Source organism: Argopecten irradians, chromosome 12 (assembly GCF_041381155.1).
Source record: "Argopecten irradians isolate NY chromosome 12, Ai_NY, whole genome shotgun sequence".
Taxonomy (NCBI): Eukaryota; Metazoa; Mollusca; class Bivalvia; order Pectinida; family Pectinidae; genus Argopecten; species Argopecten irradians.
The window spans coordinates 37,806,893-37,834,039 of record NC_091145.1 but is presented as its reverse complement, the minus strand read 5'-3'; the positions used below and the strand labels follow the sequence as shown (position 1 = coordinate 37,834,039).

General features: G+C 35.0%; 1 protein-coding gene across 1 annotated transcript in view; it reads left to right on the top strand.

Annotated features, from left to right (window-relative positions):
* Positions 1 to 27,147, top strand: part of LOC138304904 (uncharacterized) — a 50,260-nt gene that overhangs the window by 16,748 nt on the left and 6,365 nt on the right. The window contains exon 3 of the mRNA XM_069245294.1: positions 648 to 771. Coding sequence (XP_069101395.1) covers positions 648 to 771 — 124 coding nt within the window. The remainder of the gene's footprint in view (positions 1 to 647; positions 772 to 27,147) is intronic.

The window sequence follows — 27,147 nt, the reverse complement described above, 5'->3', positions numbered from 1 at the left end:
TATATAATTTACAATTCCATTGACCTTTTAAGGGATTACTTTTCTAAATCAATATGCCGCAATGTCAGTGTTTATTTTGACGTCACGATAACGGCGTGTTTTCTAGCTATTTTTTAGATGTGTTTTCATATTTGTATAGCAACAAAAAGATTCAACTAATCAGAAAGTCAGATCTAGTATGACAACAAAGGAAGTCAATCTGGTATCGTTATATTGTCGGATTATAGATAACAAAATGGAAAAATAACATATTTTTTGTTTTAGATTTGTACAATTTATGTTGCATGAATTGCATAAGGCAGACCAGCAGCAAGCTATGCAATAGTACAATAGTAAAAATAACCAAAACATCAGATTTTGATTGAAATGGCCGTTTTATTAAAACGACATGGAAAACAACATTGACTTGATACAAACTCTGTAGCAAGTACACATGTAAGAATACATCATATTCTTTGTATTTATATAACTAAATAATTTTAACATAAAAATTACCTAACTATTGTAGGTGAGGGGATATATATCTAAACATAATGAGTATAACTGTCATTTTACGCTCTTTTCACCTTCCATATTGTGACGTCAATAATATCACCGTTTCTCACAGTCTGAACACATTGACGTTATTCTGTCGTTGCTATTTATAGGTATCTAGCTCTGGTCGTGATGTATGTCTGTCCCCAGCCAATGGCGAGCGCGCATTCCTTATCAAGGATAATGATGGTGACTGGGGTGTGATTGCCGGCAGGTGGATCCCAGGCCCGGAGAAAGGTTAGTAGAACACATGAAGTGGCCGCTCACGAGGTCTCATGTTAATTACTGAGTGTAAACCAGATAGATCCATCAAGGAATGGTCTAGATAGTTATCATCAAAGGTTTCCCTTTTTGTTATTTTAGATATTTAGTTATTTTACATATTATCATGACATTCTCTCCATATTTGTTGGTTCCGTCGGATCTTTCAGAGAATGTTCTAATGTTATCATGGAATGTTCTAATGTTATCATGGAATGTTCTAATGTTTTCATGGAATGTTCTAATGTTATCACGGAATCATGGAATATTCTAATGTTATCATGGAATGTTATAATGTTATCATGGAATATTCTAATTTTATCATGGAATGTTCTAATGTTATCATGGAATTTCTTCACTTTGATGGTTCATAAATCAAAGAATTTTCTAGACAGTTTTCCTGATGAAGTCATTTTTGTCACCTAAGTAGCAAGAGTGGTAATAATGCATTTTAATCACTAAAGGGATCACGATTGAATAATGGAAGCAATTTGTAAGCGACTAGTAGACTTTGTGAGATATCATCGCACAATAAATAAAAAATGAATAGTGTAGTTCACACTTAACGTTATAAGTGGCATAATTTTCATACTCACGAATCAAGACAAGCTTTTAATATGTCATTTATTACCAAAAGTTAGCATAATTTTGAGAATTACACTTTTTTCAATATATAAGTTTTAATTTTACAAGATCAAATAAGAGGTGAAAATGATTTTGGCAGTACTGTCAATAATCATTAAATTTACATCGATAGTGAATTGAACAAATACATATGGTCAGATTTGTAGTCTACAATTTCATTTCACATTTTACAGTGTTATTAGTAATTGTAAAGTGATTTCTGCAGGAAAGTTTCATCTAAACATTTATAAGGTATAAAAACACCAATTTTACAGTCACTGTATATAATTTCTGTTTTGTAACTAACGTTTACAAGACATCTGTTGCCATTTGAATGACTTTCATAGCTTAATTGGTTTTCAATAGAATACCGAAGAAAAAATAACATGTAAAATTTTCGCCCAGTTATGGCATTCCTTCTATCCCTACTTCCACAGAAGTAGGTCCTTATTTAAAGGTGTTGTATGTAAGTTTTCCTGGAACCTTTTATTCCAATGGTGTTATAACATGCTGTCTCTCATCAGTCTCAACAAGATATATACGAGAAATGTTCCAAACTTATTTGCTTTTTTTTTTTTTAAAGAGAAGAAAGGAAAACTGCGAATATTTTCAATATGCTAGCCGGCGGAACTTGAGTTTTATTAGGACTTCGACTTATGAAACATTTTTTATCAAACAACATTCGTTTAGAAAGTTTCTATGACCAAGGGCACTGATATTGGGCTTACGGTATGATGGGGTGAAGGAAGGGCTACCAAGTTTATTAAAATGAAAGACATTGACCTTCGTTAAAGGTCACAGAGGTCAAATAAGCTAAAAACTTAACTTTTCTCAAGAACCAAAAGGCCAAGGGTATTTTTATTGGACCTGCGGCATGCTGGGATGAAGGAATACCAAGTTTGTTCAAATGAATGACCTTGACCTTCATTCAAATAAACACAGGGGTCAAATAAACTCAAATCTTTAAACGACTTGTGAATAACTAAGAGGTGTAGAGACATGATATTGGGCTTGGGACATGCTGCGATGAAGTGCTACCAAGTTTGTCCAAATGAATGACCTTGATCTGTATTCATTGTCACAGGGGTCAAATAGGCTTCTATCTTTAAACGAATCTTGTGATTAAGTAAGAGGCCTAGAGACCTGATATTGGGCCTGTGACATGCTGGGATGAAGGGCTACAAGGTTTGTTCAAATGAATGTCGTTGACCTTCATTCAAAGTCACAGCGATCAAATCGGCTAAAATCTCAAAACAACTCTTGTGAATAACTAAGAGGCCTAGAAACTAGATTTTGGATTTGCAGCATGGTGGGGATCAAGGGACTCTCATTCATGATCTAATTCACCAAATATATCAAAACCTGAACTTCTTCAAGTTAATGACTTATTTTGTATAGCCTTAATTATTTGCCACTACTATATCCTTTGAAGTGTTGTATTGTGTCAATTTTAAGATGACCACAAAGGCCCATCGGCCTTTTGTTTTAATGTGAAACGTTCTCTTGCACATAGGTGTTTACGCAAAAACTGATTTCGGACAAATCCAAAAACGATGTTGTTGACAGGTGGCTATCGATTGATGTTTGTAACCACTTGTTCTGAAAAGTCACTGAACAATATGATTGTGTCATATTTCGTGATAAGATTGTTGTGTTGTTATTTTCCAAACTCAATTCATGTTTGATATGAGAGAGCACAACTGATATGCATTTCGTGATGTTAGATAACCTATTGTTAATATCAGTGCCACTTTTGAAATGAATTTTTTCAATAAAAACCGATAAAGCATGATACCGTATGAACACTATGAGGTAATGATATTTGATATTCTTTAGATAAAGGAAGTTTGAAGAGATGTTTCAAACCCATCGCTAGCCATTGATGTGGATGAATTTCAGTGTTATTTAGACAGATCTGCATTTGATATATGATCATTGGTCCTATTATGTGTGTCCTCAGAAACGCAACAAATGAAGCAGAGAAATCAGAGATTAACATGCATGCCATTTGTAAAACAAATAAAGGCCTACAAATGCTATTACATCATCCCCTCGTACACTTTAATAACGTTTACCACACATTCCTCTTTTAAGTCATATTTCGCAGTTTCAATGGAAACTATTTCCGAGAGTTCATGAGTTCTATTCTGCGTATCGTCTACACAGATCATCACCGATATTCTAGGGGTTACCATCTGTGATATCCAACAGGCATTACAATTTGTGATATCCAACAGGCGTTACCATCCCAGACATCCACCAGGCGTTATCGTCCCCGATGTCCACCAAGCGTTACCATCCCTGATATCCACCAGGCGTTACCATCCCCGATATCCACCAAGCGTTATCGTCCCCGATATCCACCAGGCGTTTATCGTCCCCGATATCCGCCAGGCGTTATCGTCCCCGATATCCACAAGTCGGTACCGTCCCCGATATCCAACAGGCGTTATCGTTACCGATATCCACCAGGTGTTACCGTCCCCGATATCCACCAGGCGTTATCGTCCACGATATCCACCAGGCGTTACCATCCCCGATATCCACCAGGCGTTATCGTCCACGATATCCACCAGACGTTACCATCCCCGATAACCACCAAGCGTTATCGTCCCCGATATCCACCAGGCGTTTATCGTCCCCGATATCCACCAGGCGTTATCGTCTCCGATATCCACAAGTCGGTACCGTCCCCGATATCCACCAGGCGTTATCGTCCCCGATATCCACCAGGCGTTACCATCAACGATATCCACCAGACGTTATCGTCACCGATATCCACCAGGCGTTACCATCCCCGATATCCACCAGGCGTTACCATCTCCGATATCCACCAGGCGTTATCGTCCCCGATATCCACCAGGCGTTTATCGTCCCCGATATTCACCAGGCGTTATTGTCCCCGATATCCACAAGGCGGTACCGTCCCCGATATCCACCAGGCGTTATCGTCCCCGATATCTACCAGGCGTTACCATCCCCGATATCCACCAGGCGTTACCATCCCCGATATCCACCAGGCGTTATCGACCTCGATATCCACCAGGCGTAATCGTCCCCGATATCCACCAGGCGTTACCTGCCCCGATATCCACCGGGCGTTACCGTGTCCGATATCCACCAGGCGTTACCATTGCCGATATCCATCAGGGCTTAACGTCCTCGATATCCACCAGGCGTTACAATCCCCGATATCCACCAGGCGTTACCATCTCCGATATCTACCAGGCGTAACTATCCCCGATATCCACCAGGCGTTATCGTCCCCGATATCCACCAGGGCTGACCATCCAAGATATCCACCAGGCGTTATCGTCCCCGATATCTACCAGGCGTTACCATCCTCGATATCCACCAGGCGTTACCATCCCCGATATCCACCAGGCGTTACCATCCCCGTTATCCACCAGGCGTTATCGTCCCCGATATCCACAAGGTGTTATCGTCCTCGATATCTACCAGGCGTTACTATCCCCGATATCGACCAGGCGTTATCGTCCTCGATATCCACTAGGCGTTATCATCCCAGATATCCACCAGGCGTTATCGTTCCCGATATCCACCATGCGTTACCATCCTCGATATCCACCAGGCGTTACCGTCCACGATATCCACCAGGCGTTATCGCCCCCGATATCCACCAGGCGTTATCGTCCTCGATATCCACCAGGCGTTACCATCCCCGATATCCACCAGGCGTTATCGTCCCCGATATCCACCAGGCGTTACCGTCCCCGATATCTACCAGGCTTTACCGTCCCCGATATCCACCAGGCGTTACTTTCCCCGATATCCACCAGGCGTTATCGTCCCCGATATCCACCAGGCGTTATCGTCCCCGATATCCACCAGGCGTTACCATCCTCGATATCCACCAGGGGTTACCGTCCACGATATCCACAAGGCGGTACCGTCCCCGATATCCACTATGCGTTATCGTCCCCGATATCCACCAAGCGTTATCGTCCCCGATATCCACCAGGCGGTTTCGTCCCCGATATCCACCAGGCGTAATCGTCCCCGATATCCATCAGGGCTTACCGTCCTCGATATTCCATGGGTTTCCATTACTGATATTCCAGAGGTTGTTATCCTCAATTATCTAGGGGTGACCATCGTCGTTGTTCCATAGGTTACTATCTTCGGTATTCCATGCATAACTTTCACTATCGTTATATTCATATTTCGGCAGTGATAATAACCCCTAAGATGTTAAGGATGACACAGATCAACTCTTTTGGAGAATATGGTAGGAGGGATTTTTACATGTCTACGACAAATATAGATTTTTGAAGAATTACTTTGTTCCAATAAGATTATGTTTTAGATGACACTTTAAGAAAGCTAGTATAATGTAAACTTTGATTTATAGAAGGTTATCATTTGATCCACTCACAACATACGTTTCTCACAAACACGTGTATCATTTTGGAGCTTGGAAATTACACAAAATATTACAGTTAAGAGGAATCTTACAAGATATTTACACTTTAATGACTTTGATGTGTTAATTACTAAGTGCTTTTATGTTGTCCCTGAATTTTTGCTTATGTTTCCTAAGCAAAAAAACCACCAAGATTCTCTTTGGTGATTAATGAACAAAATTGAGATTTTCAAATTGTCAGTGTATTTTTTACAACCGTCTGATTAGATATAGCTTGATAAAAAAAACTGGCGTATGATCTATAGAAAATATTTTCTGAGTCAGTGCTATTAGTATATATATATATCATGGATCCGTTCAGTTCATATTACAGATTATGAATTGGCATATAAACTTATCTCAATTTATGTGGCGAATAAATGTTACCGTGGTTTGGTTGTTAACGTCTTTTTCTATACGTTATAAATACATAGTGTAGTATAAAATCTAGCTCTACTAAGATTTCGATTGAAATATAGTCCAGGAAGTAGTAGAAGAAAAATAAAAATTAACATTTTGATATGTCTGTGTTTGGAGAACAACATGAGAAACTTAAATTATATATGACGTAATGGATTAGGCATTGATGTGGAATAAAGTGACTTGTGTTAGCTTGATGTTGATCATTGCTGACACGAACCCAGCGAGTGGAGGCCACGTATTTTGTTTTACTACCAACTAATTCGACCGAGATATTCTTTACATGTCATCCTGCAATCTGTCAAATGGCGAGACCAACATCGGGATGAACAGATCATTATCCTGTTGTCCTCGTTTGTTACACTCAGCAAGCATACTTAGACGTTCTATTATCACCCCATCCTATCACGTAATGCACAGAGTCTCTTTTTGTACTCAGAATTATTTCGTCATGCATCAATACAGAGCATAGACAACATCATACCATAGGCATGGAAAATTTATATTTACATTTATACATTAAAAAATGATCCTTGGAAATAGAATAAAATATAAAATGTCCAAAAGTTATTAATATTAAATGCTGTGAAAGTACCTGTTATTGTTTATTATCGCACCTCGGACAGAAATGTCTCCAAATGATTGGCGGAGAGTCGTCACGTGGTGACCCCTTAACACTTTATAGGGGGTCTGTAAATTTTATTATGGTGCAATATGGCGGCTATCGCCCTCGCCCCCTATAAATCTTACTGACCCTCTATGCCTTTATAGGGGGTCAGTAACTGACTATATAACTAATAATATTTATCTGTTTGATATCATATTTCGTGCCTCTTGCACGGATCCATATCATCATCTTATATTTATGTAATTTTGTCATTTGTATAATTTTTTTAAATGATTTATTGGTATATATATATATATAATTTTCATTTTGACATTTTGGTAGTATTCTTCTCATTTATGCTCTTTTGTTCTCTTTCTCACTTTACTACAGTTAAAACAAACACTCTATTCCAATCTTGTTACGATCGGAATCATTTTAGCTGAGCTAAGTTATATTTTACTGTTTTGTTATGAAATATTTACCTTTCTGAAACCTTTTAGGCTGTATTTGATGGATGAATTTTTGCAAAAATTCGAACTTTGTGAAAAGTTTTTTAAAAAATCTCATGAAAAGAACACAAATACAAGATACTAAAAGATACTTTTTTATTACATAACTACAACAATTTACCTTACTTTAAGAGAAACATTTCAAAACATTCATCAAAGCATTTCAATATATCCAACACTCACATCCTCGCTGGATAGGCTTTGTTCGTTGAAGTAAACGAGAACAATTAGATACTTAACATTGAGTAGCTGGAATGACTTTAGTTTCATTATACTGACATAAATGTATTTGCACTTTATCGAACTCATGTAATATATATTGTATACGTAGAAGATGCATTATTGACATTGTGAAAAGTTGTAACAGAAACGAATAATTAATGCATTATAGGAAACTGATATGGATCTAATACTGACGAAGAGAAAATCATTAATTCAAGATGATGGCAAGTTATCATCAAAGGAAAAAAGACATTCAGAATTAAAGCATGTGCTTTGTATTAGAAAACTGATGCATTCCTACATTACTGAATCTGTTAATCAATAATCGATGCAAACTTGAAAATCCTTCCCAGTTTTATTGTGCTTTCAGTTCAACCGGAGATGATTTCATTTGTTTATCGGAATGAGTTTGAGAAGCTGAATAGATTTGTGTTTGTTAACGTCATGTATTACTATTGTATACTACGAGGTAAAGCATTGAGAGCCATTACAACTTGAGGAAGTACATTAAATCCACCGGTAGATTATGTTTGTCTTAAAAGGTTTAGAAAAAAGGAAGAATGCAGTACCAGGAAAATCAATGTCGATCAACTTTTTTACAAATAATTTGTCAACTATATATAGAGGGATTATTTAAGCATTATTCTCAATATCTGTTGGGGTTATGAAGTCATAGACAAAAAATGTCCGTCCGTTTTTTGTCTATGACTTCATAACTCCAACAGATATTGAGAATAATGCTTATGATTTAATTCAGATAACTCACACAGGTACTAATTAGGCATACATTTCCGTAATTTTACTTACTTTTACAATAAAACAAATTGAGTTGTGGCTCATTGATATCTTATGCAATAATTCAATTTGGCCAATGACTGTGCCGCTTTTAAAATCCCCCGCGAAAAAATGTTTTGTATTTATGACGTCATAATACGTGACGTACAATTCTTTCGGTCTATGGAAAAATGACCTCAAAGATGTAACCAATAGAAATGGATGTAACATATGAAATTAAATTATGATAGGATACCAGATGTCTTGATAAAATAAATCTGCAATCTTGTATCCTGTCATAGAAAGAGTAAGAATATCGAAATCATTTACCGCATCCTCGATATTTCAGGGGTTACTGTCACAGTCGTTATATTCAACCGTGGTATATTTGATAGCAAAACTGAAGGCTTTGTGTGCGATGTACACCAAAAGACTTGAATAACGGTACACTCTGATTGGCTGAATGGCTTTGAAGTTGGAAGTTGCTGTCTTTGTAATTGAATGGTTAATTTCTACTGAACTGCCTTCAGGGTTTTTTCTGAAATATTCCAAGGATTGATATACATTGTAATGGCAGTAAGACACTAGTTGACGTTCGGGGTGTATATCACTTAAGTCTTTATTATTATATCATAGTCAATTTGAGTGGTTTAAATCACAAAACTGTCTTAAGCGACATCTTTACGATATTTAATAAAACAAAATGGTTTTCTATTATGTCATCTTCATTTCAGTTTTTATTGGATATATTTTGTACCTGAACTACAAACAAATCTGCCATGCATGGTTTTCTTCTTCTGATATTCTCATGATTACAGTACGCATGTCTTTGTTCGTATTGCTGTATCGAATCGCTTGTGAGAGAGAGAGATGTTATTCTGTGTCTGTGTTTACGTCAAACTGCTCCATCATTTTGTACCAATAATGAATGACAAGTGAATAAGTTTGAAACAATGACATGCAAGATGATAAAACAGAAAATATGATAAAACCTGTAACGAGAGGGACTTAATGAACTGAACCACAATTAACAGCTTATTCGTCCTTTAGCAATATCAAGTGGTTCTAGGGATACGTTACTGCTGGTCCGTCACTTCCCCGAGACGTCTTCCATGAACGTGTTTCTGAGGCTGAGGACATCATACAACTGTTTCTAGCTAGGTGTCTCCTCTGATGTTGGACGTTTTCAGGGGGTCTTTTGTTTTGTGGTTTGGTTTTTGTTTAGCATGTTCATTTGTCCGTTTTCATGTTGATTTTAATTTTGGAAATTTAAAATGTGTTACTACCTGTTGTAAATAGAAAATGATCGTCAAATGAACATTTTGACGGTTATTATTTCTACTAACGTTTAAGAAGACTTGTGACAGAATCCGTCGCGTTGGTTTACAAATGCTTACGCATATGTATAAACTAAGAGAGGAAATAGAATATGGTATGTTATATTTGGTTTTATTGCATCATCGGACTGCGGTTCAATCACACATTTCAGCTTGCAACCACACCCGGTATCAGATTACATCTAATCAATTTTTAATACATATTTTCTGCCACAATACGTCTTGTTATTCCACTCTCATGCCATTGTGTAAATTTGCTGGGTGTCGGATAAATAAAATCATATTCCACTAGTGGAAGTAGCAGTTCACAGTTAGACCGAATGGCCATGGGTGAGATTTTTATTAAGCAGAAAGCCCCTGTTTTAATATATGCATAACAAAATATAAAAAAAAAACTATGTATATGTCCTTAAAGTTAGTGAATTCAATCTAGACAGTTTATGCAGGCTTCACATTTGCATAAAGAAATTCAACAAAAAGGGTTCAAGATTAATGGTTTAGAGAGTATCCGAATGTGCGTGTAAGATGGAAAAACTCAATACTGTAGCAGCAGAAATTGATAGCCGCGGTACGAGGTAAGGTTGCTCAAAAGTTTAATATTATACCTATGTCGATATAGGCTCAGTTCCGCTATCACGACAGTGATGCTTGGTTTTAAACTGTGTTCAAGAAAAAAAATAACCTAGAGGGGGTGTAAATTTGGGTTAAAATCTCGTTTTTTTGCAGTTTAAAAAAAAATCCCTAGCATTGTTTTTACAGGTTCACAAAACCACAAAAAGTAGACCTGTCCGAAAATGAACTTATTAACATTTGCATAACAATTGCAAATGTTGTGTAAATTAAATATATATCTACTTTTATATAGGTGTTATTTAATGTAAAAAAGCTGCTGGTGGACATAATTAAAGCCTGCACTTTATTTTGCTGAATTTTTCGAATCTACTGTACACTGCTACCGGAATAACATCTTCCGGTCTTTTGATTGATCGAGATTTAAAACTTTGACCCGGACTACTTTTTTCTCATTGTTACGTCACAAATATGTTGAAGTCATCAAATATGAAATGACGTCATGTTGTTGTACTTCGATCGCTGGTTGCAGAACAAACATATGTTGAAATCGGATGTTTGATGACATCGGGATCTTTCAAATTTTCGTATTCGTAGCGTAAACTATCGACTCAAAACTCATAATTGTCTTTTGTTTAGTAGTGCATATATATAGTGTATATCTTGCCGTACGAAGACCCTGGGGTGATTTCCGTAGAATTAACGAACCTAGGTAGGACTTAACTTGTTTGATTATTATTTGGCGGGAAGTGCAGGTACATATAAAAATCTAGTTTTCAAAAAGGAGTTCGGTAAGTTATTTTTTAAAGTTATGTGAAGTTTTAGTTTGGAACATTTACTGGATTATGTCCCTTTGGATTATACCCCTTTGGTTTGTGTGTGAGTCAATATGAGATTGTGTTGTGGGGGCCAGTCTATGGTCAGTGATAATTGTATGAATTAGTCGCTATTTTTTTTTTCACAAAAAATTGTTTTATTCAACAGTACGTTTTATACAATATATGTTCCTTTCGTAGAAGGACTTTCACACAATTTCCATATTTTATAATTGTATTTTAAAACAAACTTACATCTCTCTCTCTTTATTACAAACCATACATCCAACATTCTATATTATAAACAATCACAATAAATATCCACACAACCAACTTTCTTAATGTGACTACAACCGTATTCTTTTATACAAGAAAAAATAATAACAGGGGAGACAATTCCTTATGGTAAAAAAATAGAAGGGAAACAACTCTCTTCAAATTTACTTTAGTTGCAATTTAATATGATATAAAGAATATTTATATTATGATATGTGTTACTAATATATATGAATATATAAATACACTTATATATGAACACTTTCATATCTTATGTACCCTAATCAAATATAGTACGCTTTAAAATGTAGCCTACATATATGATACTGAATATTCCGGATTTCTCCTACCTAATTTGACCCCTTTTTTCATAAGTTTATACAACGTGACACGTTTCCGGTTGGGATATGTCAACAGTAATAAAAAGGTAGTATTGTCTTGTTTTCATGATTTTGTTTGCATACGAAAGCTTAAATTATATTTCATCGTTCTTAAGTTACGTTAGCCATGTAAATACTGACTGTAAGTGGGAAATATTTGTCCCCAAATATAAGTATTTTATTACGAAACCCTTTCCTTCGAAATGTATTATACAAACACGTGTTAGGTTGCTTTACAATACACCAACATGTACAGTAAATTAAATTACAAATCATGTACTTACATATATATCTACTATATCCATACAACATATAACTATACTCCACTATACACCACATGCTTTCACTATCTCTTTCAATCTAATTATTTCCATCTCTTTTTCTTTGTCTTTGTTGTAGCTAGTTTTGACATAGAGATTGATATGTGTGAGTAATAGATTCTTTAATTGTATAAAAGCAGAGTTGAGTCCAGTTGCTTTGTTATGGTATTTTTTCTGGTTCCTTATCAACCATATTATGTACTTCATAGACAAGAGTATTGTATTTTTTATGCAATTTGTTGTTTGGTTATGGTTAAGAGAGATCCTAAGAGTATATCTTTTTCTGTAGCAGGTTCCGGATTTGGTAATTTTTCTAAAATCTGAGTACTAACTTTCTCAAATAATTGAGTTGTGTATGGACAGTTATAAAATAGGTGGGATAATGTTTCCCTATTACCATCACATAAATGACAAGCTCCATTTGATCTGTTCATTTTCTGCAGTCTGTCTTCAGTGTAGAGTATTCTATGTGTGATTTTGAATTGAAACTCTTTAATTTTGTTTGTCACTATTGAATTCTTTATATTGGTCCAAATTACTTTCAAGTCTAGTGGCAAATTAAATTCTGTTTCCCAACTTGTTTCACACTTGGGCCTCGATGCATCATTTAAGATCTGTTGTAGGACAGAAGGCTTTAGATTTCTCGGTTTTATAATATTTTCAGTACTTGAGTTCAGTATTTTTAAATGTTCGTTTATAAATATTACATTTCCACCTTTTACATTTACTTCAGGTGTGTTTAATCTATCTATGTCACCTAGGTCAGTTCTTGATAATTTCGTTGTATACTCTTTAGGTATGGCTGTTTTTATTTTTGAAATTTCTGAAATCCAGTTATGTTTTTGTATCAGTTTATTTAGGATTGATCTGCTATTTAGGAAGCTATTTGCATTAACATCCCAAATATCTGATATTTTAGTTATTTTGCTCTTTAAAAATGATTGTATGAATAGAGGTTCATTCTTGTACAGGATGTTTGAGTTGCCAAACAAAGGTTCCTCAAGAACTTCATTGATAGTTAACGGGTTTTTATTCAGTGTGCATCTTAGTTTTGCCCATGCCTTTATTGCAATTTTGTAAAAACCTGGTAAACTATCTAAATTCAAACCAGTTACACATGAACACTTCATTAAGAAGTTTTTTGTATCAAATTTTTGGTCATATTTATTCAAATAGAACATTCCTATCCTACTCCAACTTTCATTTGTTGAGTGGTAAATGTTGTAAATTGTTTTGATGTACCTACTTTCAATAAAAGTGTCCAAGCTTATCATCCCCATACCCCTTTTTCCAGTTTCTGTGCAGCATACTTTACGATCTATTTGATTTGGTTTGCCGTCCCAAATGAAGTTCCAAATAAGTCGGTTTATTTCATTTTGGAATTTTAATGGTATACATCGATTTCATATCCAATTACAGACAATATGAAAGTTTTTACAATCAAGGTTTTTCCAATAAAAGTTAAATTCCTTCTCTTCCATATTTGTAAACAATTTTTTATTTTTTCTATTTTCTCCAACCACACTTTTTCATTGTTTATTTGGTGTCCATGATAAATTCCCAATGTTTTTACTGATGTCTTAGACCATTTAATTTTCGTGAAATCAGGGTTTTTATTTTTCCATGGTCCAAGATATAAACCTTCTGTTTTTTCATAATTTATACTGGCTCCTGATGCTTTCTCATAAACTTCTAATAGTTTGAAGGCTTCTTTTATTGAGTTTTCTGATCTATTAAAAAGTTGGGTGTCATCTGCAAACATGCATAATTTTGCTTCTACATTTCCCGGACCAGGTAGTTGCATCCCCCTAATGTTATTGTTAGCTCGTATTGCACAGGCGAGTGGCTCTGCTTGTACAATATAGATTAACGGAGAAATTGGGCATCCTTGTCTAGCAGATCTAGTTATATTAAAATAAGATGATGTAAATCCATTAGTTTGAATACATGTTTTGGCATCTTTTAGTAGCATTTCAATCCAATCACAAAAGTTTTGGCCAAAATTGAATTTCTTTAGACATTTCATCACCCACTCCCACTCGATTCTATCAAATGCTTTTTTTTGGTCTAGAAAAATAATACTACCCTCTTTATTTTCTCTGTCGCTATATTCTATAATGTCTTGGATAAGTCTGTTTGCTTCCGAAATTTTCCGTCCTGGAACAAATCCTTTTTGGTCAGGATGTATGATTGTATTTAAAGTGCTCTTCAATCTAAAGGCTAGTATTTTAGAAATAATTTTGTAGTCTGTATTAAGCAATGTCAATGGTCTCCAGTTTTTTATTTCATCCCTATCCCCCTTTTTGTATAACAGTTTTAGTATTCCCCTGCCCTGTGATTCTGTCATTTTCTTTTCTGAGAATATTTTCTTTATAACTTTTGTAATTTCTGGTTTAACTAATACCCAAAACTTTTTATAGAACTCTGCTATTATTCCGTCTTCGCCTGGCGATTTATCGTTTTTCAATGATTTTATCGCTTTCTCTATTTCTTCATCTTGGATTTGTCTATCAATATTATGTCTGTCATTATCAGATATTTTATTTTCTACATACTGCAGTAAATAATTTCCCTTTTCATCATCACATCCTTCAGATGTAAACAGCTTCGTATAAAATTTAACCTTGTTCCTTGAGCATATTTTTTATCCCTGTTTTATAATTTCCATCTTCACATTTTACTCTGTGCCACAGTTTGTTTTCAGCATTTTTCTTCTCTAGATCAAAAAAATATTTTGTTGATTTTTCATTCTCCTCATAGATTTGTGTGCGAGATCTAATTCTTGCAGCCTCTGCTTTATTATTGTAGTATTGTTTAAGTTTTAATTTTATCAAATCTATTTGTTCTATCATTTCATCTGTTTGGTTACTTTCAAGCAATTTAGCTAACTCGTTTTCCATATCTTTAACATCCTTCTTCTTGATTTTTTTCCCTATTTCGATTGTTAATGATTTTATTCTTATCTTAATTAGATCCCACCATGTGAGTATATCTGTTTCATAGAGTCTTTCATTAAGCCATATATCCCAACAGGCACGCAAAGTTTTATCAAATAAGTCACTTTGTATTACATTGCTGTTCATTTTCCAGGTGCCTGGCCCTTTTTCATATTTATTCAATGTTACTTTGATATCTATTGCCTCGTGATCACTAAATGGACAATGTTTGATACCTGCCCCAATAACTAGATGGTTGGTAGCAGTTTGTGTAAGGAAAAAATCTATTCTAGATAAGTAGTCGCTAATTAACAATAGGAGAGATAAGACTTCATGTAGTGTTCTCAGTTTTAATTAGTTGAGTTAGCGTTATTAGTAAATTTGACTGTTTAGATAAGTGATCTTAGAGTTTGTTGATTAATGTGTTTATAAGAAGTAAATATGTAATTGTCCTAAGTGTATTAGTACACGATACAGAGTCTGATCGAGGGACTGTAGTGTATAAATAGGTATGGAGGTATGAGATCATTGTTATGGAGTTAAAATGTCCAGTTCCCAGGGTGTTGGGGTCTGATCTGGGCTTAGTTGGTCAAGTTCCCACGGTCTCAACTTTTGGGTTAAAAATAAGTATGAGGTCATTTGGGGAGGGGGTAGTTTGTGGTGGTGGACACTTTCAGGAAAGGTTCTTTATTGAATATATATATGATGTCATTCTAAACTTAGATTTCTGTGGTACATACATGTATATCTATGCTGTAGCTAAAAGTAGAAAGTGATCTCATAAGTTTTAAATAGTCCGTATAAAAAGGGCTGTTGGGCCTTATTTGGGGCTTTTTGTTTCTGTTAGTTCTGTGGTTCTGTAGTTCTTTGTGTGGGCAGTTGTTCTGTTAGAGTTTAGATACTGTACTGAGAGTTGTGATAGAGATTGCCAGTTGTTAGTGTTCTGATTTTGGATTGTATTTGAGACTGTGTTGTTTATAGTTTTGTGTTGTGTAAAAACTTGTGACTGCTTAGATAGATACATTGAGGAACTTATACTTCAGTTACCATTCGGTTTATATTGGAAATTAACCTAGGAATTTAGACTCCTGGATTACATATTTCGGATTTCGATTTGAATATATTATGTGCAAGTACTGTGAAATCTTTGATTGTGCTTTAAATAAAACTTGATTGAATATTTCCGTGTATGTCGTTTTCTTGGTCAGCCGCCTGACAAAGGAATATATATATGTACAGCCGACAGAATATGTTCTTGATAGAAAATTGAGAATAAAAACTTTAAGCATTGGTGTGAGAAGTTAGATACCGTTAGATAAAGGAAAAGGGGAAAACCTTACAGTTACAAAATCACTCGCTAAACCACTCGTTGTGTAACCTCTGTATACTGCATTTGTAACACAAAGTGCTGAAACACATTTTATCAGAAAATCCTCCTGATATCTAGTGACATCGCCCATGTAATATGTCACCAGTTTGATATAACCAGAAGCACTTTCCATTGGCTGGAAATCCGTTGTGACGTCATGGCTTGACGTCAATAAACAATGAAGTGACGTCAAGATTCAATACATTTTGACGGTGAAATTCTTCAAAATGAAGGTTGTTGTAGCTATGTGATAATAAAATTATTTTGTGTTATATGAGCTTTTAAGAAAATAGCCTTGGCTTGAAAAAAAGCTTCCAAGAATCGACAGTTCATACGAGATTTTATTAAACTTGTTTAGACGTCTTGAGATTGGCTCGCCAAGGCTTAGAAAAATAAAACTTTTCCCACTCTTTTCATAAAATATTATTTTTTGAAATGAACACTCATTTAAAATCCTATATATCTAATTTTTGGTATATAACTGATTACTTTCAATATTTTAGGTAATTATTTTATATTTTAGGTCCACTGTTTTCAAAGGCTTGAAAAAATACAGGTTAATTGTATATGTCTTCAGCATCTGCCTTCAACATTGGAATTAAATTATCTCTGACCTACATACATTTCGTATGTACTTTAAGGCAGTTTGCTTTATGTACTAGTCAAATACATCGTGTTGTTCAATCAATAAGATGTACAACCATGTAAGTGTTACTGGTGCTTCTCTATAGACTTCATCTTCGGCAATGAATACCAAGTATATAGGTCTACTCCGCTCTGGCATGTTTTGTTTTAATTCGTCACACCGATAAATACGACTGACAAATCAGGTCAGTACTACAACCGGTTAATACCTGTAATATATATGTATTTCTGACCCTGTTAGAATATTGCATGTTACATAAGGTTTTAATATCAATTTTCACCATTAACCGTTTTCATCCCTATGGTTATATAGTATGATGTCATAAAACTAAGTTGGTATATTGAAGACGTCATCCCGACCTTTTTGTCACCCACGTGTTTCCTTCTTTTATTTCTTCCTTTTGGTGGTTTTAATGTTGTCAATTTTCTCATGCGAATTAATTGATGTGACCACGTACGTGTTTTTGCATTCACCATTTGTTCTTTTAAATATGTTTTGATAGTCTTGATAACTTAGTAATGATTTGATACGATAACGATTATGCTTTTATGTATGACATTAGTACATGTAAGTTTGTGCTATTTTCCGGTAAAAAAATGTTGTTTTATCAGTTGCTCAGAACACTCATTTTTCTTCTACAAAACAAAACTGAAAAAGTTTAAAACATTGCTGCAGATGACATATTCAATATCGCCATCACCGAGAGCCAATGAATAAATCACGTAGGGACAGTAAGCGGACGTAAATCACGTAGGGACAAGGAAGCGGACGGACACCAAATCACGCCCACATCAGCTGTGATGTATAGCTGCGAATATTCAATTGTACTTCGCCGCCATGATCCACCTACTAAGTAGAAATATTTATAAGATATTGGGTCAATGCCGACGATATAATTTTATATATATGACATCGTAGCTTATACGCCACAAAAGCAATAATACCCTTATATTGTCTGTTACCACGTCAAGAGGCTCATCATGGCCTGACGGTCGGTCTGGACAATTACGGATCATCATCAATTTCAATATATTTCCCCCGCAATAGAAGAGGAGTTCACGTTTTTAGTGCAACTTCTTTCCCCGATTTCTGATACATATTGCAAATGTACTTCATCTTTGATTCGTAAATACGGAGTCTTATGGTCTCCTTATCGATAGTTTATCATACTCATCATCTTACATGGTACACGCTTTTGTTAATTTTCTTAATTAATGTTCTGTAAAATACTGATGAGTTCGATATGCTACGTCTACACAAGTGTAATGTAAATTGTCGATGGAGGACATGCTAACATTGATGAACGTACACACGATGCCACCACTCAAATCACCACTCAGATTTTGTGTAACGTTCCTTTAAAAATCACGGCCATTTAAGGACGTGCCAGATTGATATGGTAGAGGGATGCCGGAGTACACTCACTTAAAAGATCACGGGTCAATACCTGCCACGGTTTCACATGGGATTCACACTCGTGACCCAGAGGTGATGGGCTTAAGGTATTATGTAGGGACATCTTAACCACTTGGCCATTGTGACTCTTCGACTCCATTCAATCGATGATACTGCTGTTAGATTTGAACCTGAATTATTTCATCTCTCATCTATACTATACTCAACGTAACTTAACACATTCAAATTTACAAACAAAATAGAAATTTAGAATTTATGATACCCCGACAACAATGATATTGATTTAAGCTATTAATTGATTTATCTATCTCTCATCTGTAACTCTGTGCACTGAACTAAACGCATTGCAATATAAAAAAAATGAAACAAAACCAGACGTTTAGAATTAATGAAGTAAGGTAAATGTATTGTTTTACTTATGCTTATATAACAATAAACAGGACCAACATCTTGCTGCCAATTGTTTATAGCATTGTACAGTAGTTGGGCTAATATTGACATATCGCGATGATTTTGTATAATGAAAGCAAGCTGTATTTATTTTATCTACTGCGACATGTTGTGACTGGTATCAGATGAGGTTATTGACATTTTAACATCTGTTTTTTTCCATTGTTTGTCATTATGAACATTTATCAATTATTAACAATTATCCTTGGGAAATTTCCTTATGATGTAATTCGGAAACTGAACAGTCTAATTAATTAATCATATTCAGTTATTTTTTGTTTCACACAAATCGATTTATAATCCCATGTCAGATAGCATTCTGTATTTCATGATGGTGCCAATGATGTATTTATAAGTCTGGAGAATATAATTCCTTATTGTTTGAAAGTGCGTTATATTTTACAGGGAGTAAATGGTTTGAACAACCCTTACCTAGCCTTACTCTGGTACAAATCTATGCGAGCCTTATACTGTATAAGTAACATATTACATTGAGTATTGTATAGGCTTGTCAGGACGTAATAGTATCATGTCATCCCGTTTTTATGGTTGTTCTAATTGCACCACAATGTTGACCTGGGTTCCCTGTGTTAGTTTCAATGGATAGTTACTAAAAGTTTGCAGCATGAATAGAGGTACGAGAAATGTGGTTGAGACCATGGGTCTGGCCTCAGGGCTAGATAGTCGGGTATCCAAAAGGAACACTTTATTGTTGGAAAACCAAGAGGCATAAGGGATGCGTCTCGAAAGGGCGAATATTAAAACATCCTGTTATAGGACACGTTGTTTTAGGCATCATGTAGACGATACTTTCCATTACCCTTTTACGGCTAATAGGATACTGTTACTTTAGATTTCGTATTAGTTACAGTATTTTATTTTGAAAATAAATGTTTTAAATGCCTTACAACACAGTCATCCAAATAAGATGTGATAGACGAAATAAAATAACATACCAGCCACTCTTTGAAATACATTTAAGATGATATATAAACAAAATATTGGTCTACGTGTATTAAGTATATCACACTGTCAGACTCTTGTACTTTGCCAAGATATTGGCGATACCAAATCCTATCATAGGATATCGTCATATTGATGATGTATACGCCTGAGAGCGCCGGTACTTTACCAAACATATGTCTCAAAATTCTGCTTATTGATCCCTTTGTCGCTAAGTAAATGGCGTTCTTGAGAAATTGATATTTACCGTATTTGATTTCGCATACATCGGTTTTAATATCTCCTTGTTATTAATTCTCCTTCTGTAGACATATGTATTGTTGTCGGAATGACCCGTAGTCGGTGTACCAGCGGAAACCTTATTCTTTATGTGATCTTAGAATTATGGGTGACTTTGATAAAAAATACCTTTGCGGTCGCATTTATTTGGTTCTGTTTCATCTAGGTTTCCTGTTATTTATGTCGCCACAGCGCAAGGGATGTTTGCTTTTATTGGAAAGTTCTTTATTTGAATATGAATGTAACCATTTTCACCATTGGATCCAACTTGACTTCTGCTTCATTTTGCATGTTTGATACGTAAAAAAGGATGTATTTACATGAAACCCTATACGATTTACTTTAATGTTTGCGGGGTTGATATATTCGCTATTTAGTGGACGTTGTGGTCGTGGAAACATCATCCGAGCAATAATACATTTTACCTATTACCCAACCTTGCGTAACAAAATAAAAACCTTAAAAAATGTCTGTCTTGGTGTCGGAGCTTTAGATTTAAATTTGACAGATCGCCAGCTGTCAATCAAACCGCACGTGACTTTGCATTTTGTATTGTGTGCGCTACGATGTTTGCTCCGACATTGAATAGAAACACGTGCGTTTGTGAGCGCGAGGCGTGGCTATATTACACCTGGCGATCGGTCAATTTACCCCAGAATGGCGTTCAAGCGTGGCACAGGTAAGTCACCACGTGCACAGAGACTGGACGGTGTTCTAGCGGACGACTATTTTGAACAGCGAAACAGGTCTATCGTATCAATATGATGATAAACACACTTCTATGTAACAAAAAACATAATTAATAACAAAGTTCAAAATAATTTCACATTTTAAAGTACTGATGAATTTAAGAAAAGTATTTGTTACAATACATCGAGGACGTAAACCATCTCCTTGCAATAGTCCCAAGGATAATGAGCGAAAGTGATACGTACATACACCTGTTACCGAGGATGATTCCATACTGAAACTTAAGGTTAGAAAGTAGTTAGCTAGCTTACTAACAAAAATAATAGGGTACACAATAATTTTAAAAAAATGCAAACGGTTGGAGACTGTATATATTCCATCAAAATCTTCAACACGCTATCCTAAGGCAGATAACAGATAAACTGGGTCAATTCGTAGTCCAAAGTTTGTCGTAACATGCATGATATCATTCCAATTATATTAATTTAATTGCGATTTAGGATAAATCATTGTGTACAAAGATTGAATGTTGTGCAGACTACCATTAAGATATATATTATTACAGTTATTCCTTTCGCCCTTTACTATTGTATTGATTTCAGTTTTGTGTAGCGTGCTCCTAATGATATTTATCATAATATTAATCATTAGTTTTGAAGATTTCACAACAAATCCTTCAATATATCGCTACTCGTTCTTTCAATGCATTTATAGTTTTAAAATAATAATTTGACACCTTAACATCTAATGTCACCTTGATTTCTAAAAACAACTCCACTTCTTGAGACATATGGGTTATTTCTATACCCATGTTTGTTACACTGAATATGCCATCTGTGTTACCATTACAAGCATGGAGAACTCAATTACATAACCCAATTAATTTATTATAATTTTACTCCGACATCAGTCTTTGAAGGTTACATAAATCACGCAGCGTATGTCAGCAGTGACGTGAATTTTACATGTCATGCACTGTTCTTTGATTAAAATTTATGGGTATAATAGGTCAAGCGTGAAACACGGTTTGATGAACGCTTGTAGTCGGTAAGTAGGACATGCACTTTACAGAATATGATTTAATGCTATGTTTAGGCTCACTGGTTATGACCTATCACTTTAAGGTCGTCATGTATTCAATCTATGGACAATGCTTATCCATTATTGTTGTACTCTTACAGAGCCAATATGTCCTAACCTGCAATTGACCTGAAATTGACCAGAATGTTTGGTTAAAATTCTGACCTGAAATTGATTTGAAAGGAGCAGAAAGTCAATTTCATGTTTTTCGGAATGTGATGAAACTAAAATTCTTTGGCAACACCTAATTAGATGGATTAAAAATACAATCGATACAAATGTAGAACTAGATCTTATGTCAATCCTATTCGGGAAAAACAACAGTTATCAAACTTACTTTCCTCTAAACATTTTAATACTTCATACAAAATACCTTATCTATGTTTATTCCAGGAAAGGTAATAAGCTTACTTTCAATAATATTAAAAAATATTTGATATATCGATTTAATATTGAAAAAAACAATTGCACAGAAAAATATTAGTATGGATCACTTCAACAAATTATGGGAAGGCTGGCAAACCATCTTCAGTTCATGATTTCTCTATCTATTTACATGTGCGTAGTATTGAATTTACATATTGGTTGCTATATTTTTTTTAGTTTATTAGATATCTCTAGCTTTGAAAATCAATATGCTGTCTACATATACTTATACCTATAGGCTCCTATTCATTATTGTGTAGTTTGTATGACTTTTTTTGTTTTTATTCTGTTTTTCCCTGTCTTTATAGCTGCTGAGTAAAGTGAATCTGGGTTACCTCCCCTTACCAATATTATTATTACTAATAGTTGTTCATAAATCAATCAAAATACACATACAAGTATATTTTTTCCTATAAGATTAATAGCCGACAAAACTAATTTATCAAATATAGTAATTTGCAAATTCATCTTACTCAGCATGCTATTTTATGTTTCTTATGTGCTTTTTTTCCTTCCGATAGAAATGTAATGAATATGTCATGTCAAGTTTATGTTGATGTCCCATGTATTTGTAAATGTGTTATATGCAAAAAATGGAAAAGGATTTAAAAAAAAAATTATAAAAAAAAATTAGTTAAAGAACAAACCTGAATTTGACGTGATATTGACCTACATTTCACATGAAAATTCGCTGAGGCCAAATTTTGGTCAAATTCATGTGAAATTCTGGTCAATTTCAGGTGAATTTCATGTCAAGAAATCTTGATTTGAAATTCAGGTTAGGAAATAATGACTGTACACAAGTATGTCCTTAACTTGGATTTCACCCTGCAGTTTAAAACATTACCTTCCTTTTGAGTTCAATTATTACTTCATTGCTTTTAAGGTGAATGTTCTCGTATCACACAAGAAAAATTGATATCACAATGGATTCACAGATAGACATACGATTATCCTTTTATTTACTATGCACGGTTTGTTATATTGAGATTTCAACAGTGTTAATTATGGGGTTATGTAGTGCTATATAAAAAAACTTTCACTTATATCAAATCATTGCATTTGTAGTATCGGCTCTAATGTTAGGATACATTGTTTTAAATTAATGAACGTTTTGACCTTATACTGTTCTGTACACCTACAAGGAATGACCTATATTCTGCAACGTAATACTTCCTACTTCCAAACCTTTAAACATTTATATGATATGTTATTTGAGACTGTCTAGTCTACAAAAACGAGCATTGAAAATATACCTATGATGCAAATAAAACAGCTGCTTCAATGCCTACATTTCAGGTATTCAAAATTGACATGTAGTAGGTGGATGATACAATTGTATCATTCTGATGAGACTCGTCCGGGATAAAAAGATCAAACTCATTTCTGATGGGGGGGGGGAGGGGGATAAATCTCAAATCTCAAAATTGATCAAAAGAAATCAAGAGTCCAACAGAATATCAATTATGTAAAGCTAATTAAACAACTAGGTTTTCTCGTATACGTACATATTCGTGTTTAAATGAACTATACTTTGAGGGTCAGATAAATGTGATTTTTATGCACGCTGTGTATGTGTTTCAGGCATCGTAAGAGCGAGAGAAATAAATTGGTACGGTTTTGATATAGCAACGTTATCAAGCCTCAGTAGCCGATGTATATACTGTTCAGAGGCTTAATTCCATGCCAATTACTGATTTTCCTTTGGGAACATGTGGAAAATGACGTTGAAGTCGGTACATGTATTCCATTATAAGATTTAGCTGGCGTTATTGAGCCAGCAACCCCTCTCTAATACGCATTACTGAACATACCGCATCATTTTCCCTGTAGCATCAAAATTACCTTCCCAAAGAACGGACACCAAAACAAGTTTGTGTTTATTTCGGGACCATATTTGTCTTTCCCATTACTTTGTCACATCGCATTTAACCTTTCCCGTCTCCTCTCCAGATTTACACGACATTTACACCTCCCTGAGGCCAATACGGACTGGGGATTTATATAGCCTGGTCTCATAGCATTCAATGTTCTTAGCTTAACACCATGTGCAACTCACCACGACATAATATGTACGTAATTGACCCGTAAACATACAACGATGCAATTTAACTTATCTAAAAGATGAACTGGATATCTATCTCAATCGTATCCATTTTACATTATATTTATTTTTTGTCCCATAATTGTAATTTTCAAGAGTTGTTTTTATTTTAAAATTTGGGTTTTTACTGTAAAGTCGCCTTTTTAGTGGCCTCTGTGAGTTAGAACTACTGTGTAATTTCTTGTTAAGAATCATCGGAGGTGTTTTTTGAGTTATGACTATCTTGTTACCAAGGATTCTCAGTAGTTCTGTCATATCGTCAACGGTTTGCTACATAGTATATTATGTTACGTAAACGAGAACGCTTATTATCATTGCCAATCGTTTGGGTAATAATTAGTAATGCTAACAAGAAATGAAAGTTCAACAAGATAACTATCTCCCTTTATATTTCTTTTGAACACAGCGAAATTTCATTTTAGCTTTCCTAAAGCTGTAAGTTTATTTAAGTTTATTAGGTCATCTGACCCTTTGACCAATACGATAGTTATCGTGCTTCGTCACTCGTCGCCTGCCGTGCACGGCATGTACATGTACACTTTTCAGATTTTGAACTTCTTCTCGTGTTCCACCAGTTAAATTGAGCTGAAACTTGCCTGACATAATCGCGACAGAGTGTTGTTATTATTCGGGTCCATCCGAAATCCCAGATGGCCGCCATAGCCGCCATCTTGAAAACACATTTTTTACTATTTCTCAAATTCAAGATGGGCGCCACAATCATCATCTCAAAACTGTGTTTGCTAACTGTTAGCAAAGCTTGTTACATCACCGTTACAGCGTAAGGCCCTTTGGCCTCTTTATACCAGTACGGGACCATACGATTGGATATATTTGATTTATGAATTAAAGTACACTTCTTGATCCTTCCAGTGTGTGTTCAAATTTGACCTGAAATGGATTTTCGATTTTGCTGGGATTGTTCCATATCTTGATAACTCGCATCGCAAAAAAACAAACAAAACAAAAACAAAAACAAAAACATTCCGATGCCTAATTAACTATGTTGTGCGTAAGTAGATCTGTTGTGAATACCCATTTGTTGCTTGACATGGTATACAGTTGCTCTACATTTGCTGCCACCTTGTCACAAATCACTCGGTAATTTGAATGCTTTAATCATACCGCCTCTGATTTCTGGCGTGTTGGTAATTTCTGCCTTTTTAGCCTTTCTGAATATGAGACGCCAAATTATTTTCTACCTATGGTTGAAATACTTTGTCATATCAATATGTTTATTCATGGAGTTGCACATGCATTCTAACTAGTATTTTGTAAAGCTCGCCTATCATTGCAAACAATTAGTTTACATTTCGAATCTATTGCTTACGTGTATATATTTATCCAATCCTAAGACTGTTATTTTTTCTTTACTTAATTCTGTAATTATTCACCATCCATAAAAGATAATTAGTCATTACATTTGAACAAGCTAATGAGGAAATGATAATATCATAAATTGTATAATAATATCATAAACGTTCGAGTAAATTACATAACAAGTCTTTACATTGTCTTCATCATAAACGTTTACTGACGTACGTCTGTACGACCATCTACTGTATATAGTTGTATATTATTTCATTAAAATGTTCAATCGATGTTTGAGTTAATAATTAAATGAGTTAATTTTATTTCAAAATATCCTGCAGACCTCATCATGATCAAATGGTGATAGTGACGTGTAACTACCATTTGGTGTGTCAGACAGATGAGTTATATCGGAAGAATGACGGTTTAGTGCCGACATTTTCCGTATCTGTCTAATTTACGTAGACCCACCAGGGTGCTCGGTAAATTGTCAATTATTAACCTAGGTTGAGAACGATGATCGGCATCTTATACAAAGGTGGCTGGGGACATGGCCTAAGGAGAGCGCCACTAATTGATTTACATTTAAAGTCTTACCGCCACAGTTTACAGTTCTTTGTGTCAGGGTTTAGTGTTTTTCATCTGCCTAGAGCCCGTATATAGCGCCAGTCATAAATAATTTCGTAACGATCGTCAGAAACGAAAGAAAGGGTCAACGCAACTGCATATCGATTTACGCCATCTGCACGCTTTCGAGGATCCAATGCATCGGTTCAAAAGACTAGAACTTCTCTGATGTACTGCAATATACTTCCAAGTAATATATACTCAAGCTTGTGATCTCATATATATCCATAGTCCGTAACGTGTAGCTCTCTTAAAGATAGCTTTAATTTTATATGTAAATTCGATTCTTTATAACACTGTCTTTAAAATAAGTAGATCAATGAAAAACATGGCGTGTTGTACGATCAGTCTCTTTTTATCTGATTTCGTCTGTGTTTTATTAATTGTGTTTTGAAGTCAATCGAAGTTTTATAGCCTCGATTGTTTTGTATGTGGTCACGGTGATATCGATATTAGGACGACAACACAGGACACCAATGATGTTCCTTCAGCCTGTCGCCTACATCCCCCACAACCCACACTAATACTACATTGTTTTTCACCTGAACCTAAAGCTTAAATCATTGCGCTTGAATTTCTAGGCAGCTATAAGTATTCAATTAATATATATTGTAAAGTGATATTACTTTCCTCCAGACTTTCATTACACCGTTTTTGACGATATTTTCGCCATCTCATATCATAAAATGGTTGTAAGCTTCTTGTCCTTTCAAGGTCAATGTTCGGTTTAGCACTGTAAATGATCTTCAAGTACATATGTATGTCGCAAGGACGCTAA